Raw genomic sequence first — 20,213 nt, forward strand, 5'->3', positions numbered from 1 at the left:
GTCTCTGTAGCTTAGCAACAGCTGCAGCCACAGCCACACCCTTGCACAGCAACAGATGGAGGAAGGCAAGTAGAATATGAAATAAAACTTGCCTGAACCTACTCCTGAATTTTGACGGTTAACCGAGATTTCCGGTTATTTAGGTGCCGGTAAATCGAAAGTTTCCTGTAGCTGCCAATCTATTCTCATATTGTCTCTTTGCCCCTGATATTTAATTTTTCACTTCTTCGCTGTACTTTTTATATTCCGCCTGATTCTCCCTTGTATGATCAAGCTGACATCTGTCATACGCCCCCTTATTCTGCTTCGTCCTACTCTCTAACTCCTTCATCATCCAGGGAGCTCTGGCTTTGGTTACCATCCCTTTCCCCTTTGTGGGAATGTACCTAGACTGTACCCGAACTATCTCCTCTTTAAAGGCCTCCCCATTGCTCCATTACATTTCTGCCTGCCAGTCCCGGGCCAGATGGGGAGTAATGTTCAGTGGGTGATATCAACAAAATAGCTACAGATGAAGGCGGCCATTCAGCCTACCTTATTTCATTTACCATATTTCATCCATAAGTAGCAGAATGTTAACTTGTATGATTTTATAATCAAGGTTATTTCTCAATTCAATAAAATATGAAAACAAAGAACTTTCATTTATATGACACCTTTCATGATCTGAGGACATCCCAAAGCATTTCAGTCAATTACATTTGCAGTGTAGTCACTGTGTAATGTAGAGAAACGCAGCAGCCAATTTGCACACAGCAAGTATGAGTTGGTTAACATACTTTAATACCTTTCAAATTTACATGAATCTCTTCTATTATGTGTCTGCATAACAAAAATCTATACATTTGTAAAACTGAATATAGCAAAATTAGGAAAAGCTACAGAACAAAGGAGTATTTCTGTAGTTTTGGAATATTCCTTGAAATGGTAATCCTGTTGTATCCTTTGGTTTTGATGCAGCACTAAGTGTAATACAATATCTAAAAGTGCATGAGAAATTGTATAGTAGTATGCAAAGCTAAATTGTGCAAGTATTTTTCAGGAATTAAATGCATTGTGTTTTTTAATAGGAAAATAGAGCTAAGCCATTTCTGAATAGCAAATGTGTATGGCAGTGTACTGGTTATGTCACTGGACAAGTAATCCAGAAGCCTGGACAATAATCCAGAGAATCTAAGTTCAAATCGTACCATGGCAGTTTGAGAATTTGAACTTAATTTAAACAAAACTAGTAAACATTTTCAGGCAACTTACCGCAGCATCTCTTCTGCATCTTGATAGCCAATTGGATGAACAGGAATTTTTGGAAGGCCAATACCTTCATCCAATCTAAATGCATATTCTGAATAGAACAATAGAAAATGAAGTACATTACAAAAACTGTTCCTTTGTAAAACATTTGATCCATGTTGAGCTAATTTTGGGCAATTTTATGCTGGTCATAAGCATCAATATGAAAATATTATAATCACGGTACTCTATTACTGTACTGTATTTGGTAATGCTGAACAAGATACCTCAGACTGTGATTATTATCTAAACATCTACACCATTCATTCAAAAATCTCAGTAATAACACATTTCAAGTCAACCATACAATTACCACTCTGCACACATATCTACAAGTATATAAAGAGGTTGAACATTTTCAAAAGAAGATTTTTTTTTAAGCCTTTGGTCTAGGTGGGTCCGGTGAGTTAAATAGGTTGAAGGGTTTTCTATCATCTTTATATTTTCATTCTCATTTTAAGTTGCACTTCAAAGTAAGCCAATAAAAAGATTAGAAGAGTTTAACCAATTCTCAAATATATATTCAGAATTACATCCTGGACTATTTTGCCAAGGACTGCATGCAACACAAATTCGATGTTCCCATACAGTGATTAGTTTTACCGCCATACCACAATTAATGTCCCATATGTTCCAATTTTCTTGCTTATACAAATCTGAACATTCCAAGAAAAAAAATGGGAACAATTTGATAGTATTCTTTCTTTACCATATGTTTCTTTGAAATTTCCACTCATATGCTAACAAGACCTTTTGTTGAACTAGGTTTTCACTCATACATTGCTTCTCTTCTCAACCACTTTCCTTCCTCTTCTGCTTTGTGTTTATAGAATCATACAGCACAGGAGGCCGCCATTCGGCCCATCGTGCCTGTGCCATCTCTTTGAAAGAGCTATCCAATTAGTCCCACTCCCCTGCTCTTTCCGCATGGCCCTGCAATTTTTCCCTTTTCAAGTATATATCCCATTCCCTTTTGAAAGTTTGTATTAAATCAGCTTCCACCACCCTTTCAGGCAGTGCATTCCAGCTTATAACAAATCGCATCCGCCCCCCCCCCCCAGCTTCTTTGCCAATTTCTTAAATCTGTGTCCTCTAGTTACCGATCCTCCTGCCAATGGAAACAGTTTCTCCCTATCTATTCTATCAAAACCCCTCATAATTTTGAACACCTCTATTAAACCGCCCCTTAACTTTCTCTGCTCTAAGGAGAACAATACCAGCTTCTCTAGTCTCTCCACTTAACTGAAGTCCCTCATCACTGGTACCATTCTCCTACATCTCCTCTGCACCCTCTCCTAGGTCTTGACAGCCTTCCTAAAGTGTGTTACCCAGAATTGGACATAATACTCCTAACTGAGGCCCATCTAGTGATTCATAAACATTTAGCATAACTTCCTTGCTTTTGTACTCTATGCCTCTATTTATAAAGCCAAGGATCCCGTATGCTTTTTGAACATCCTTATCAACTTGTCCTGCCACCTTCAAAGATTTGTGTACGCACACCTCCAGGTCTCTCTGCTCCTGCACCTCCTTTAAAATTGTACCATTTTGTTTATATTACTCCTCATTTTTCCTTCCACAATGCAACACTTCACACTTCTTTGTTAAATGTCATCTGTCATGTGTGTGCCCATTTCACTAGTCTGTCTATGTCCTCCTGAAGTCTGCTACTATTCTCCTCTCATGGTTTACTACATTGCCAAGTTTTGTGTATCTGCACACATGAAATTATAAGCCCTATACCCAAGTCCAAGTCATTAATATCTATTAAAAAGAATAGTCCTAATACCAATCCCTAGAGGACACCTCTGTATACTTCCCTCCAGTCTGATAAACAACTGTTCACCACTGCACTCTGCTTTCCGTCCCTTAGCCAATTTCATATCTACACTGCCACTACCCCTGTAATCCACTCATTTCCTCCAAATCAAAGGTGTTGCTATGGGTACCCGCATGGATCCTAGCTATGCCTGCCTTTTCGTGGGATATGTGGAACACTCTTTGTTCCAGTCCTACTCGGGTCCCCTCCCTCACCTCTTTTTCCGGTACATTGATGACTGTATCGGTGCTGTTTCCTGCTCTCGCCCTGAACTAGACAATTTCATTCACTTTGCTTCCAATTTCCACCCTTCCCTCACCTTCACATGGTCCATCTCCGACACTTTCCTTCCCTTTCTCGACTTCTCCGTCTCCATCTCTGGGGATAGGTTATTGACAAACATTCACTACAAGCCCACTGACTCCCACAGCTACCTGGACAAAACTTCCTCCCACCCCGCCTCCTGTAAGGACTCTATTCCATTCTCCCAGTTTCTCCGTCTCCGCCGCATCTGCTCTGATGATGCCACCTTCCATACCAGTGCTTCCAACATGTCTTCCTTTTTCCTCAACCGAGGATTCCCCTCTACTGTGGTTGACACGACCCGCGACTGTGTCCGTTCTATCTCCCGCACTTTAAAAAATCTATGTTTATTTTCTTACTTTCTTATTCTTTGATTTTCCTTGCATTCTCCATCAATTTTGTTTAATTTCTATTTCTTGCTTTGCTTTCATCACTTCCCTTCTTTTCTTATCTTTGTCTTGTTCATTTCCTTAACTTGTTCCCTGGCATCTGTAGTGTATGTGCCTTTAAGACAGAACTACTTTACAGCTCCTGTATACTATAGTACCGGCAGTGACCACACCTTTGCGCATGCCTCTGTACCCCCAGTCGAGACTACCCTCCTCCAGTAAAGACCTGTTTATTGTTAAGTTACAGCATCCGTGTGGTTATTGAATAACAGCATACCCTCAGAATCACGGATCTAACAGTGGCGCCGAGTGTCGATTCGAATCTACCTGCAACTAAAAAAAAAAAGTCGAGGCCAGGAACACGGGCGTCGACCACGAGCAACCGCCCAGTCATCAGGCAGAGAGTGAACATCGCAGGGGAGGCTGTGGAGAGCCGGGCTTGGTTCCCCAGCCACGACGATCAGCAAGAGACTGATGACAGGTCCAGCACAGACCCTTCCCGGGCAGCGGCGGCTGGAGCCGACCGACGGCGGAGAGAAAGCCGAGCAGCGCCGACGGGGTAAGACAGAGGGTGAAGCGCACAGGGCGCAGCCGGGGGTTGAACACCGAGTGGCGTCGAGAGAAAAAAAAAACCGGAGAGAGAGGGTAAAGAAACAGCCGGGTTCAAGGCCGAGCGGCGTCGAATAAAAAAAATAAAAAGAACGCGCAGAGCACAGCCAGGGCTCACGGGCTAAACAGAGTCCGCGGGGAGAAGAAGGGAGAGCGCGGGAGACGCCATTGAGCCGCGGAGAAGAAGGAAGAGCGCGGGAGACGCCATTTTTAGAAGCCGCAGCGGAGAAGGGCGAGCGCGGGAAGGAAGGAAAGCGCGGGAGACGCCATTTTGTGCCAGCGGAGAAGAAGGGGAAGCATGGGAGGCGCCATTTTTGACAGTTAACTCACACCCAGGGATGCCGAAGAGTGGCAGTATCTCTACGTTCGACAATGAAGTCGAAGATTGGGCGACATATGTGGAACGTATTGCGGTGTACTGCAGGGCGAATGAAGTGCCAGATGCTAATAAAGCACTGGTTTTGTTAAATTCCATGGGTGCAAAAACTTATGGGTTACTGCGAAATCTAATAACCCCAGAGAAGCCGGTGAACAAGAATTTCGAAAGCATAGAAATCCTACAGGACCACTTAAACCCCACACCGCTGCTGATAGCAGAACGATTTAAGTTCCATAAAAGGAACCAACACTAAGACGAAAGCAATGCTGAGTACCTAACGGAACTGCGCAAGCTATCGAAACACTGCCAGTTTGGAGCGGGACTAGCAGATACGTTAAGGGACAAGTTTGTGTGTGGGCTACAAAGTGAAGGAACCCAGAAACGGCTTCTATCAGAAAAGGATCTTACGCTGGACAAAGCTTTCAGTATGGCAGTATCACACGAAGCAGCCGCAAGGGGCGCTGCAGAGATACAACGGAGACCGCAAGAATATGGCACCAATGAAATGTCCTATGGAACAGGGAAGTGCTATTGCTGCGGCAGAACAACACATGACCAGAAGGATTGTTGGTTCAAGGACCAAGTGTGCAGACAGTGTGGGAAAGCAGGACACATAGCAAGAGTCTGCAGGTCTGGGAAGAAAACCAACAGCAAGAAATCTCCACAGGAGAAGTACAAAAAGGTACACCAGGTGATGGACAGTGGTACAGACGAACAGAAAAGTGATACAGACTCCGGAAGCAAGGAGCTGGGTTGTCTGAAACTACATAAGGTAACCGAAATGGAGGATCACCAGACTATCTGGGTTACACTCAAGATAGACGGAGTCCAAGTGAAAATGGAATTGGACACAGGATCAGCCCTAACAGTCATAAACCAAAGGGACTACAAGCAGCTATTTTCACATATACCCTTGAAAGCTACAGAGATTGTCTTGAAGACGTATACGGGGCAAAAAGTCTACCCCAAAGGAAAAATAAGGGTGAAAGTGATATATAAAGGCCAGGAAATACCTAAAATGGATATATATGTATTGCCAGATGGAGGACCACCACTGCTAGGATGTGAATGGATCCGGAAGATACAATTAGATTGGCATTCCACACAGGCACTGAAGGTTGAGGCCAAAAAGGATGACGACGTCACACCTGGACTGTCAAAAATGCTAACTGATGCAAAAGAAGTGTTCCAGGAGGGACTAGGAACACTAAAAGGCATAACACCAACGATTAAAATAGAGGAAAATGCAAGCCCAAAGTTTCTTAAGACCAGACCAGTGCCTTATGCGATCAGACCAGCTGTTGAAGCAGAGCTGGAAGGGTTGGAACATTCATGAGTACTGTCCAAAGTGGACTGGAGCGAGTGGGCTACACCCATCGTTCCTGTAATGAAGAGGTCGTTGAGTAATACGCCTGGGGAACCAAAGAAGGTCCGCATCTGTGGGGATTTTAAGGTGACAGTGAACCCAGTCCTTCACACGGTACAATATCCGCTTCCACGAATTGAGGATATTTTCGCCTCGCTATCTGGAGGTAAACGCTTCACCAAAATTGATCTAGCCCAGGCGTACTTGCAAATGGAGGTAGAAGAAGCTTCGAAACAATACCTTACGATTAACACTCATAAAGGTCTCTATCAATACAACCGGCTGGTGTTCGGAGTAGCCTCGGTTCCGGCTATCTGGAAAAGGGCGATGGATCAGGTCCTGCAAGGGATTCCAGGGACCCAGTCTTATTTGGACGACATCTTGGTCACGGGCGAAAATGACAGTGATCACCTCGCCAACTTGGAGAAGGTGCTCACCAGATTAAAGGAGTATGGGCTACGAGCTAATCGCCACAAGTGCGAGTTTTTCCAGAAACAGATCTCGTATTGTGGCCACGTCATCGATGAAGAGGGGTTACATAAGTCCCGGGCCAAGGTTGAGGCAGTAGTCAAGGCTCCAGCACCGGAAAATGTGTCACAACTGAGGTCGTTCCTCAGGCTGGTAAACTACTACCACAAGTTCTTACCAAATTTGTCCACGGTATTACACCCACTGAACACCCTACTGCAAACAGGGGTACCATGGAAGTGGGATGACAAACGTAGATGAGCTTTCCAGAAGTGTAAAGAATTGATCACATCAAAAGAGGTGTTGGCCCATTTCAACCCAGCACTACCAATTCGTTTCGCATGTGATGCATCACCCTATGGTATTGGAGCGGTGCTGTCGCACAAATTCCCAGACGGGTTGGAGAGGCCAGTAGCCTTTGCATCTCGGTCACTAACCTCAGCCGAGCGCAACTACGCCCAGATTGACAGGGAGGCCCTCAGCCTAGTATGGGGAGTAAAAAAATTCAACCACTATCTGCATGGGCAGAAGTTCACCTTGCTGACTGACCACCAACCACTTGTCTCCATCTTTAATCCTAAGAAGGGCGGTCCAGTGATGACTGCACAACGGTTACAAAGATGGTCCCTGTTTCTAGGAGCGAATCAATATGAAATAGAATATAAAGGCACGAAACAGCATGGGAACGCTGATGGGCTATTGCACCTGCCACTGCCTACTGTGGAGGAAGCACCAGCAGTGGACTCTATCGAGATATTTTATTCGTCAATAATTGAACGATTGCCAGTAACGAACGCGGATATAGAGAAGGAGACCCGCAATGATCCGACGCTGTCTCGGGTATATGATTTGACGGTGAGGGGATGGCCAACACATGGCGACTCACTGTTGCCAGCATTCTCATCCAGAAGAGAACAGCTGTCAGTATGCCAGGGGACAGTGATGTGTGGATCCAGAGTGGTGATTCCACCCAAGTTAAGGGAGAGAGTGCTAAATGAGCTACATGAAGGTCATCTGGGGGGAGTGAAAATGAAAAGCCTTGCTAGGGCTTATGTGTGGTGGCCGGGAATCGATCAACAAATCGAAGACCTAACAAAGAACTGCTTAGGATGCCAGAAGGTCCAAAATGCACCACCACATGCCCATGGAAGTGGCCCTCCTCTCCATGGCAACGGGTGCATATTGATTTCGCTGGTCCATTCATGGACTCAATGTTCTTAATAGCAGTGGATGCTCATTCAAAGTGGCCTGAGGTGATAAAAATGTCTTCAACCACTACAGAGAAAACGATTGCAGTCCTATGGACCACATTTGCCAGAAACGGTTTGCCAGAGCAGATTTGCTCTGATAATGGACCACAGTTTGTGTCCGACGAGTTTCAAAAATTTATGAGAAGGAATGGGGTAAGGCATTACACATCCGCCCCGTATCATCCAGCCACGAATGGATTGGCTGAGAGGTTCGTACAAACCTTTAAGAAGGCGATAAAGGCCATGTGCGACGATGAAATTCCACTACAGCATAAGATGGACAATTTCTTATTAGCCTACCGAAACACGACACATGCAGTTACCAACCAGACCCCGGCCATGATGTTCTTTAACCGAAGGTTGCGATCTCATCTGGACTTGCTCAGACCAAATGTGCGAAGAAATGTTGAGGACAAACAATTCCAGCACATCAATGAGAAGCCGACAAGGAGCTTCAATGTAGGGCAACCAGTCTTGGCCCGTGACTATCGAACAGAGAAATGCGCGAGGCAGGGGCCATTAATGTACACAGTGGATGTCGGGGAGAACATTGTGAGATGCCACGTCGATCAGATCTTAGCGTCACAGGAACGCGTCAACCCCATGTCTCGAGTACCTGGGGATGAACCCGACATACCGGTAGCATCTACCTCAGAACCAGTAGCAGTGGAACCCAATGAACTACCCGATGAAAAGGGGTCAGAATCGCCTCTGCACCAAGAACAAGAACCTCAGGAAAGGCGCTATCCCGAAAGGGTCAGGAAGCCGCCCCAAAGACTGAATCTATAAATGGACTATTGTTGTTTAATGTACATGTTAAAGTGTTAATTGTTAGTTGAATATTAGGGGTACTACTAATCTAAAAGGGGAGGAATTGTAGTGTATGTGCCTTTAAGACAGAACTACTTTTACAGCTCCTGTATACTGTAGTACCGGCAGTGACCACACCTGTATATAAGCTTTGCGCATGCCTCTGTACCCCCAGTCGAGACTACCCTCCTCCAGTAAAGACCTGTTTATTGTTAAGTTACAGCATCCGTGTGGTTATTGAATAACAGCATACCCTCAGAATCACGGATCTAACAGCATCTGCACCCTGGAATAACAACACACATGCATTGCGATCCACACAGTTCTATTGGCTCGAGAAATTCTATTGGGTGATACTTGCCTATATTAGTCATGCCACCAAATGTTTCTAAAGGGAGGAAAGCACTGTAACATTCTTACTAAAGATTTAACTCCAATGCTGTTATTTCAAACAAAGATGCCTGATGTTTACCAACAGATAAATCTGACTGATTTGCCACCTATAAACTATGATTTTTCCATGAAATAGTTTGATTTTTAACTATTTTCAATCACAAAACATTTTATTTTGTTCAAAACAATTGGCAAAGATCGGAGAAATGCTCTCGTGATTAGATAATCTCTGCGGGCTCTCACGGAAAAGTGTTAAATAGAAGCTGCAGATGTTCATGTTGTACTTGGAAGAGATGCAGGCCAGCAGAGAGAATGGGTTTGAAACATACTCAGGAACTTAACACAATGTTTGAAATGCAAGGAAATCTTCGAGTATTAATTTCTTGGAGGAGACACAAATCTCAATTTCAAGGCTACTTTTGTTGTTAGTGAGAATGTGGGCAAGCTCCACACATATCTGAAACTAGTAACGGAGAACTAAGAAATGGAGTCCTAGGTTTGGAAACAGTAGTCCCGACAGACTTGGGCTTTATAGTGAGATTTAAAAGTTGTTAAAGGCACAAGAGCTTCTGGAGGCAGTTTTAGGAATCAAGCAAATGTGGGTGTTCCAAGATATACAGCTAAAATATCAATATCATGATACTGTATAATGTAGATAACTACTCCTGCCCATGTCTGTTCGAGTATGGGAGAAATACTGGCCTAGAAATGGTTAGCAGCAGCTTGCCAGGTGCAGGGAACGATCCCAGCAATGGAACGGGTTGGGCCATAGGCCTCACTTGCATAAGGCCGGTGAGCTGCAGACACCAGCTCGGAGTCTCCGGTCAGCACTCTGACGAACAGGATCTCCATTTAGGGCCATTGCATCACCGGCCCTCAGGTAGGTCCTGGGAGAGGGTGGCAAGCGAGTGAGGAGGGGGGGCAGGGGCAACTTGAAGCTTGGGGGGGGGGGGGCAGAAAGTGATCGGAAGGGAGGGAGTGGAGCGGGAGCCAGCAACGGTCTTTGGCACTGGCCAGGAGGAGCAGGAGAGCAGCTTGACACTGTTGGAGAGACTGTGGGTTTTTTCTGGATGATGACATAGGATGCACCGAATGACCCTCTTATCTGTATTTATCTTGGGTGATCTTGTAATGGTCTGGATTTGAACCCTATGATCATCGTAGGAGTGGCGGTAACTTCTACGACCAAGTGGTAGCTTTAACAACGCACATCGAAGCAGGCTTCCAGCACCAGCTCAAGACTGCCGTAGCACCCGTGGACCTGTCAGCAGCGTATGACACAGTATGGAAGCATGGACTGCTTTTCAAGCTCTCCACCATTTTACCCTGCAGAACAACGATCCATCTTCTCAACTCCAGGCTTAGCAACCGATGCTTCCATGTGTACACTAGCACCCAGAAGACCAGATATAGGACATTGAACAATGGACTCCAACAGGGTTCTGTCCTGGCACCCATGTTATTCAACATTTACACCAGTGACCTGCCCGAAACAGACTCCCGCAAGTTTGTAAACACTGATGACATTGCCTTGGCCACGCGAAACATGAATCTGTCCATCACCGAGGAGACCTTGACCCGTGATTTACAGAGGATGGAGGCTTCCTTTCGCCGATGGCGACTTCGGCCAAACCTGCAAAAGACCGTCACCTCGACATTCCACCTCAACACCCATCAAGCAAACCAAGCTTTGAAAGTCTCCTTATGTGTTGCAGAGGTAAACCATGCCAAAAAAACCCTCCTATTTAGGAGTCATCCTCGATTACAGCCTGTCATATAGACAGCATCTCCAAAACCTTGGAAAGAAACTAAAAAGAGCAGGTCAACTTGATCCAGAAACTCACCAGATCCACATGGGGAGCAGTCGCTCAAACCCTCCATACAGCAGCACTCGCCCTGGTGTACTCTACAGCAGAGTACTGCTCTCTGGCATGGCTATCGAGTCCGCAGGTCAAATTCGTTGATGTCCGGGTGAATTCTACTATGAGAATCATCACCGGTACGCTTTTATCAACACCAACACCTTGGCTGCCCGTGTTTGCAAACATTGCACCACCACACCTATACCGCGAATATACAGTCTCCAGAGAATAAAACCGCAACACCAGCAAAGATATGCCGATCCAGGCCAACTTGAACAACCTACCACCAACCCATCTCAAATCTAGAAGGCCATTTTGGACCGTCGCCGAAGCCCTTTGGTGATCTCCCCTCAGCCTTGATGGCCGATGGCGAAATGCTTGGTAGAACTGTGACATACGGAATGGCTTCCTTATAGAGGACCCCACAACAGTGGACAACCATCAACCGTCTCAGATGGTAGATGCAGCCACCTTCTCCATAGATGGAAGATTAAAGCATCCCCATCATGCGACTATGGAACTCCTAATCAGACCCTGGAGCACATCATTGAGCACTGCCCTCAGAGGAAATTCACAGGCAACCTACAAGATATCCACGCTGTTCAGCTTTGGCCTGAATATCTGACATCGACATTTGATTTGCTTTGCTACTACCATATGAAAGAAGATCGTAGAATCAAATTCTACGTTTAAACAAAATTGATCACTTTCATTACAAGCTCAACTTCAAACTGATACAAACATTCGTGCCAGCTTCATGTAGTGTGAGTGCCACTGCTTTTTCAGGATAACATACTCTTAACAATTATTGGAGGATCGGTATTTTTTGAGGGTCATTTCAGATTAATTTCAGTAGGAAGAAACTGTGCGAGAAACTTAGTCTCTAATGTGTACTATTCAGACTCCATTGCAGAAAATATCTATCCAAGGTTAACAGCAACCACAGTTAAAATAACACTCATTTCCCATTAATGTAGAGTTTTTGCAAAGTGAGAAGGGAAAGCAAAAAAAAGTTGTCAGTTCAAATCCATTCCTCAAAAAAATTACAAGCCTGTTCACATATTTTGAACTTGAACTGTGTATTCTTTGTGTTTTGTAGCATTTCCCATTAAAAAGAATGTTTTCAGGAACCATGCCGCAAACAACGTTCCTTAATAGAAGAACAGGAAATGCTGACCAACACCTGAAGATCTTCATGCGCTGGAACCGATTTAGACTAAATGTAAATTAATCAGCTCCAAGTAAACAAGGCACGGTCCCAATATTGCACCAAAGGGATTTGCTTCACTTAGATCTGACAGGATATGGATGTTTGCTATAGTACATACCATTAGCTGGAAAGCCTGGCGTTAGAGGATCTCCAGCTCCATTCAGGTTCAATATGTTTCCACGCTGGACACCGCTTCCAGGGAGATTCCAGCCATTTGGGTAAGGGAGCACCCCTGGTGCACAGTAATCAGCAGGGTCTGAGAAAAAGATGACTCCTTTAGCACCTGCATTCATAGCATTCTTAACCTACGAAACAGGAACAAAGATAGAATCAAGCCAAGCTGAAAATACAAGTCACGCTTTAAAAAAAAAATCTGGTTTGCCTGTAGACTGACAGAAACAGGTCAGGGGCATTTAAATGAATGAGGAGTTTATCTACAAAGTTATTCTTGCACTCATGCAAAGTATTAAATCCGTGTGTTAATGGAGACACGGAATGCAGGAGTTGGTTTAACAAGTCTTTACTGAATGGAGACAATCTGGAAACTGAAACTACAGAAGCCTGCCAGGGCCTTTTATACAGGGATGGTCACTGCCAGTACTGCAGTCAGAGACCAGTTATTCCCTTAAAGGGACATACACAACAATTCCTCCCCTTTTAGATAAACAGTACATAACATTCATTTAACAACTAAATAATAACTAATTACAATTACAATTACGGTTGCTAGATACATTAGTTGAAGTTAAGCAATTATAAGTTCAGTCTTTGAGGAGGCTTCCTGATTCTGTCTGGATAACGCCTCTTTGGGATATCAGGTTCTTCTGGCAAGGTTGAGTCGGGATCAATGTCGTTGTTTGGTTCGTCTGCTTCCAATATCACCGATTCTGCGGTAGATGCAATTGGTACTTCGGTTTCATCGCCAGGTGTATCAGATCGTGGTGTGGAGTTGAGGTTTTCCCGTGACTCCAGAATCTGGTCAGCATGGCGTCTTACAATGCTTTCTCCAACGTCCACGGTATACATTAGAGGTCCTTGCCGTGTACAGATCGTTCCTGGCTGCCATTTCTCTGTGTGGTAGTCCCGGGCCAAAACTGGTTGACCTATCTTAAAACTCCTGGTCGGCCTTTCATTCATATTCTGAAACTGCCTGTTCTCCACATCTCTTCTGACGTTTGGCTTAACCAAATCCAAGCGGCATCGTTGTCTTCGATTGAAGAACATCATGGCTGGAGTTTGGTTGGTAACCGCATGTGTCGCATTCCGGTAGGCAAACAAGAAGTTATCCACCTTGTGTTGTAGGGGTATATCTTCATTACACATTGCCTTGATAGCCTTCTTGAATGTTTGAACAAACCTCTCGGCCAATCCATTAGTGGCTGGATGATATGGGGCGGATGTGTAATGCTTAACACCATTGTTCTTTAAGAACCTCCGGAACTCTTCAGACACAAACTGTGGTCCATTGTCAGAGCAAATCTGTTCAGGCAGCCCATTCCTGGCGAATATGGTTCGTAAGACTGTGATAGTTTTTTCTGTGGTGGTTGAGGACATTTTTATTACCTCTAGCCACTTTGAATGTGCATCCACCGCAATTAAAAACAGAGTCCATAAAAGGACCAGCAAAATCAATGAGCACCCTTTGCCATGGAGATGAGGGCCGCTCCCATGGATGTAGAGGGGCTTGTGGTGGGGCGTTTTGGACCTTCTGGCATCCTGTACAGCTCTTGGTCATCTCTTCGATTTCTCTATCGATTCCCGGCCACCACACAAACGCTCTGGCTAAGTTCTTCATTTTTACCCCTCCCAGATGACCCTCATGAAGCTCATTGAGCACTCTATCCTTCAATTTGGGTGGAATTACTACTCTGGATCCACACATCAAGGTTCCTCTGCACACTGACAGCTGTTCTCTTCTCGGCGAGAATGCTGGCAGCAGTGGTTCGCCATGTGCTGGCCATCCCTTCACCGTTAAATCATAGACCCAGGAGAGAGTCGGGTCATTTCGTCTTTCCTTTTCTATGTTTGCATTCGTCACAGGGAGACATTCGACAATAGTCGAGTGGAATAACTCCACTGGATCCACTGCCAGTTCTTCTTCCACCGTCGGCAACGGTAGGCGCGACAATCCATCAGCATTCCCGTGCTGTTTAGTTCCTTTGTACTCGATGTCATATTGGTGTGCCCCTAGGAAAAGGGACCACCTCTGTAGCCGTTGTGCCGTCATTATCGGTACGCCCTTCTGAGGGTTGAAAATGGAGACGAGAGGTTGATGATCAGTTAGTAGAGTAAATTTCTGACCGTGCAGGTAGTGATTGAACTTCTTCACCCCCCACACCAGGCTGAGGGCCTCTCTGTCAATCTGGGTGTAGTTACGCTCGGCTGAAGTTAACGAGCGTGACGCAAAAGCTATCAGCCTCTCAGAACCATCAAGGAATTTGTGTGACAGTACTGCCCCAATGCCGTAGGGAGACGCATCACACGCCAGTCTTATCGGTAGTGATGGGTTGTAGTGAGCCAATACTTCTCTTGCAGTGATTAGGTCCTTACTCTTCTGAAAGGCCCGCTTACATTCATTGCTCCATTTCCATGCTACTCCCGTTCGTAGTAGGGCGTTCAGTGGGTGCAGAATTGTGGACAAATTCGGCAAAAACGTATGGTAGTAATTCACCAATCCGAGGAATGACCTCAGTTGTGACACATTTTCAGGCGCTGGAGCCTTAACTACCGCTTCAATTTTGTCAGGGGACTTATGCAACCCCTCTTCATCAATCACGTGGCCACAATATGATATCTGTTTCTTAAAAAACTCGCACTTGGGGCGATTGGCTCGTAGCCCATGTTCACGTAGTCTAGTGAGCACCTGCTCTAGGTTGGCAAGGTGTTCACTGTCATCTTCACCTGTCACTAGGATGTCGTCCAAGTAACACTGAGTCCCCGGAATCCCTTGCAGGACTTGTTCCATCGCTCTTTGCCATATCGCCGGAGCTGATGCTACTCCGAATACCAGTCGATTATACTGGTAAAGGCCTTTGTGAGTGTTTATCGTGAGATACTTCCTAGAGGATTCTTCAACCTCCATCTGCAAATATGCTTGCGCTAGGTCAATTTTTATAAAACGCTTCCCTCCGGATAGTGAGGCGAAGATATCTTCTATCCTCGGAAGAGGATACTGTACTGTGTGAAGGACTGAGTTCACAGTCACCTTGAAGTCCCCACAGATGCAAACCTTCCTTGGCTCCTCAGACTTATTGTTTAACGTTTTCTTCATGACAGGAACGATGGGTGTCGCCCACTCGCTCCAGTCTACCTTAGATAACACGCCTGCCTTCTCCAGATTCTCCAGCTCTGCCTCGACGGCTGGGCGAATTGCATATGGTACCGGTCTTGCTTTAAAAAACTTGGGAATTGCATTCTCCTCTATTTTTATCGAGGCGGTTACGCCTTTAAGAGTGCCCAGTTCTTGTTGAAATACCTCTTTGGCGTCAGCTAAGATTGTTGACAATCGTCCAGGAGTGACGTCATCATCCTTTTTACCAGCCGTCAGTGCCTGAATGGAGTGCCAGTCTAAACTTATCTTTCTGATCCATTCACGTCCCAATAACGGTGGTCCACCATCTTGCAGAATGTAGAGATACAATTTCCGTATTTTCTTGCCGTTGTATTCGACAGGCACCCTTATTTTTCCTCTGGGGTATACTTTTTGCCCCGTATACGTCCTCAAGGCAATGGATGTCTCTCTCAAGGGTATGTGTGAGAATAGCCGCTCGTAGTCTCGTCGATTCATGACGGTTAGAGCTGATCCTGTATCCAATTCCATTTTGACTTGAGACCCTGCTATCGTGAGGGTGACCCAAATGGTTCGGTGATCCTCTTTTGCGATTACGTTGTGAAGTTTGAGACAGCTTAGTCTCTTGTTCCCGGATTCACTATCGCTCATCTGGTCTTTGGAACTACTGTCCGTCATCTTTTGTACTTTCCTGTACGGTTCCTTAGTAGCCTTTTATTGTCATTGGTCTTCTTCTCAGACCTGCAAGCTCGTGCAATGTGTCCCATCTTTCCGCATTGCCTGCATATTTTGTCCTTGGACCAGCAGTCCTTCTGGTCATGGTTTGTTCTGCGGCAGCGATAACATTTTGCAAATCCCCGTGTCATTTCGTGGGTGTCGTATTCCTGTGGCTTTTGTTGTATTGCTGCTGCTTCGTACGATACTGCCACGCTGAAAGCCTTATCTAGCGTCAGGTCTTTCTCCGAGAGTAACCTCTTCTGGGTTCCTTCACTCAGGAGTCCACAGAGAAATTTGTCCCGTAGAGTATCTGTCAGTCCTGCTCCGAACTGGCAGTGCTTTGATAGCTTGCGTAGTTCCGTAAGGTAATCAGCATTGCTCTCATTTTTATGCTGATTTCTCCTGTGGAATTTAAATCTTTCTGCTATCAGCAGCGGTGTAGGATTTAGGTGTTCCTGTAGGATAGCAACAATTTCATTAAAACTCTTCGCCTTCGGTTTGGCTGGAGTAATCAGGTCCCGCAATAGGCCGTGCGTTCTTGCGCCCATTAAATTTAGCAATACCGATGCTGTTAAGTCTGTGTGTTATATTGAGAATTACTACACAGACCACAAGAGTAAATTTAACAGGTCTTTACTAGTCGAAGGTCAGGGCGGAACTGCCCAATAAATCATTACACAGCACTTATATACCGGTGTGGTCACCACCGGTATTACAGTATACAGCAGCCAAGATAAAGTAGTGCAACTCTTAAAATAGTTCTCTTAAAGGTGGAACGGTTACATACACCACAATCCTCCCTTTTTAGCTTAACAGTATATGTTCCCCATTAACATAACATAATAACATATATACACAACTTTATGCAAAAACAGTTCACAGATTCAGTCTCTCTGGAGGCTTCCTGACTCAGTCCAGATAACGCCTCGGTGGTGTCGTAGTTTTTGGTGGTGTAGTAGGTTCTTTTGGCAAGGTCGATTCGGCTAGAATGCCAGTGTCGGGTTCATCTGATTCCAGTATCACCGGATCGGAGGTAGATCCTATGGGTATCTCTGCTTCATCATTAGGCGTATAGAGTTGTGGAGTAGGTTGTCCCTTTTCGGATGACTCTATGATCTGGTCAACGTGGCGCCTTATTATGCTTTCACCAATGTCCACGGTATACATTAGTGGTCCTAGTCGTGTGCAAGTAGTTCCAGGCTGCCATTTCTCGGTACGGTAGTCCCGGGCCAAAACTTGTTGACCTATCTGGAAGGTTCTAGTTGGCCTTTCATTCATGCCTTGAAATTGCCGGTTCTCTACGTCCCTTCTGATGTTTGGCTTGATCAAATCCAGCCGACATCTTAGTCTTCTATTGAAAAACATCATGGCGGGAGTTTGGTTTGTAACCGCATGTGTTGCATTCCTGTACGCCAACAAGAAGTTATCTACCTTATGTTGTAGATTTATGTCTTCCTTACCCATGGCCTTTATGGCCTTCTTGAAGGTCTGGACAAACCTTTCAGCTAATCCATTGGTGGCGGGATGGTATGGGGCGGACGTGTCGTGCTTAACCCCATTGTTTTTTAAGAACTTCCTGAATTCTTCGGACACAAATTGCGGTCCATTATCAGAACAGATCTGTTCCGGCAGCCCATTCCTGGCAAATATGGTCCTTAATACTGTGATGGTTTTTTCCGTGGTGGTGGAGGACATCTTTATTACCTCCGGCCACTTGGAGTGTGCATCCACCGCGATTAAGAACATTGAGTCCATAAATGGACCAGCAAAGTCGATATGTACCCTTTGCCATGGAGATGAGGGCCACTCCCATGGATGTAGAGGAGCTTGTGGTGGGGCGTTTTGGACCTTCTGGCATCCTAGACAGCTCTTGGTCATTTCTTCGATGTCTCCATCGATACCTGGCCACCACACAAACGCTCTGGCTAGGTTCTTCATTTTCACTCCACCCAGATGCCCCTCGTGAAGCTCCTTTAGCACTTTATGCTGGAGTTTGGGTGGAATCACCACTCTGGATCCACACATCAAAGTTCCTCGGCACACTGACAGCTGTTCTCTTCTTTGCGAAAATGCTGGCAACAGTGGTTCGCCATGTGCTGGCCATCCCTTCACCGTTAAATCGTAGACTCGTGAGAGAGTCGGGTCATTTCTTGTTTCCTTTTCGATCGCAGAATTTGTTACTGGTAGACATTCCACTATGGTTGAGTGGAACATCTCCACTGGGTCCACTGTAGGCGCCTCTTCTACCGTTGGCAACGGTAGGCGCGATAAACCGTCAGCATTCCCATGCTGTTTTGATCCTTTGTATTCTATGTCATATTGGTGTGCCCCTAGGAAAAGGGACCACCTCTGTAGTCTTTGCGCTGTCATAATGGAAACGCCCTTTTTAGGGTTGAATATGGATACCAACGGCTGGTGGTCTGTCAGCAGTGTAAACTTCTGGCCCTGCAGGTAATGATTAAACTTCTTTACTCCCCACACCAGGCTGAGAGCCTCCCTATCTATCTGAGCATAGTTGCGCTCAGCGGAGGTCAATGATCTGGATGCAAATGCAACTGGCCTTTCCGAGCCATTTGGCAACTTGTGTGAGAGTACTACTCCAATACCATAAGGAGAAGCATCACAAGCTAAACGAATAGGTAGCGTTGGGTTGAAGTGAGCCAACACTTCCTCTGAGGTGATCAATGCCTTGCTTTTGCGGAAGGCCTTCTTACAGTCCTCGCTCCACTTCCATGGTACTTCTTTCTGCAAAAGAGCATTCAGCGGGTGCAGCACCGTGGATAGATTTGGCAGAAACTTATGGTAATAGTTAATCAACCCTAGGAACGACCTCAACTGGGATACATTTTCCGGAGCGGGAGCCTTCACAACAGCTTCGATCTTGTCAGGTGACTTGTGCAGCCCCTCCTGATCAATGACATGACCACAGTACGAGATCCGTTTCTGAAAGAACTCACATTTCTGGCGATTAACTCGAAGGCCATATTCCTTCAACCTGGTGAGCACCAGTTTCAAATTTGCAAGGTGTTCCTCATCGTCATCTCCTGTAATCAGGATATCGTCCAAGTAACATTGAGTGCTTGGAATTCCCTGTAATACCTGCTCCATGGCCCTCTGCCAAATTGCTGGAGCCGAAGCCACTCCAAAAACCAGTCTATTATATCGATACAAGCCTCTGTGCGTGTTGATTGTGAGATACTGGCGCGACTCTTCCTCAACTTCCATCTGTAAGTAAGCTTGCGCCAGGTCTATCTTGGTGAAGTGTTTCCCGCCAGACAATGAAGCAAAGATATCCTCAATCCGCGGAAGCGGATATTGCACCGTGTGAAGCACCGGATTAACTGTGATCTTGAAGTCTCCACAGATGCAGACCTTCCCCGGTTCCCCAGGCTTGTTACTCGATGAACGCTTCATGACGGGAACAATGGGCGTGGCCCACTCACTCCAGTCCACCTTAGACAGTACTTCTGAACGTTCTAGCCCTTCCAACTCAGCTTCCACAGCAGGTCGTATCGCATAAGGTACCGGTCTGGCTTTGAAAAATTTTGGGTTTGCATGTTCTGCAATCTTGATTTTTGCCTTAATTCCTCTCAGTGTTCCCAGTCCCTGTTGGAACACCTCTTTAGCCTCATCCAATATTCTGGACAATCGTTCAGGTTTGACATCTTTTTTTCCGGAATCTACCGTTATTGCGTTTAGGGAGTGCAAGTCCATATTTATTTTCCTGATCCACTCCCGTCCCAGAAGTGGTGGACCTCCCTCAGGTAGTACATATAAGTTCATTCCTTGGTGTTCTTTGCCCTTGTGTACCACCTTGACTTTTATCTTTCCGATGGGGTATACTCTTTGCCCCGTGTATGTCTGCAATACTATCTCCGTATCCCATAGGGGAATATGTTTGAATAACTTTTTGTAATCTTGCTTATTCACGACCGTCAACGCCGATCCGGTGTCCAATTCCATCTTCACTTGGACTCCTGCTATCTGCAGTGTGACCCAGATAGTTTGTCGGTCAGCTTCCTTACTCACATTGTGAATTCTCAGGCTACCCAGTTCCTG

General features: G+C 45.5%; 1 protein-coding gene across 2 annotated transcripts in view; it reads right to left on the reverse strand.

The window, feature by feature from the left end:
- Positions 1 to 20,213, reverse strand: part of naalad2 (N-acetylated alpha-linked acidic dipeptidase 2) — a 223,168-nt gene that overhangs the window by 87,810 nt on the left and 115,145 nt on the right. For both annotated transcript variants that reach the window (XR_015079726.1, XM_085998794.1), the window contains exons 6-7: positions 12,267 to 12,453; positions 1,255 to 1,342 (exon numbers count right to left, since the gene is read on the reverse strand). Coding sequence is in view for 1 of the 2 variants with exons in the window: in XM_085998794.1 (XP_085854920.1) it covers positions 1,255 to 1,342; positions 12,267 to 12,453 (275 nt within the window). In the remaining variant the exon portion in view is untranslated. The remainder of the gene's footprint in view (positions 1 to 1,254; positions 1,343 to 12,266; positions 12,454 to 20,213) is intronic.

This window comes from Somniosus microcephalus, chromosome 10 (genome assembly GCF_052327205.1).
Source record: "Somniosus microcephalus isolate GS21.2 chromosome 10, FLI_Smic_1.0, whole genome shotgun sequence".
Taxonomy (NCBI): Eukaryota; Metazoa; Chordata; class Chondrichthyes; order Squaliformes; family Somniosidae; genus Somniosus; species Somniosus microcephalus.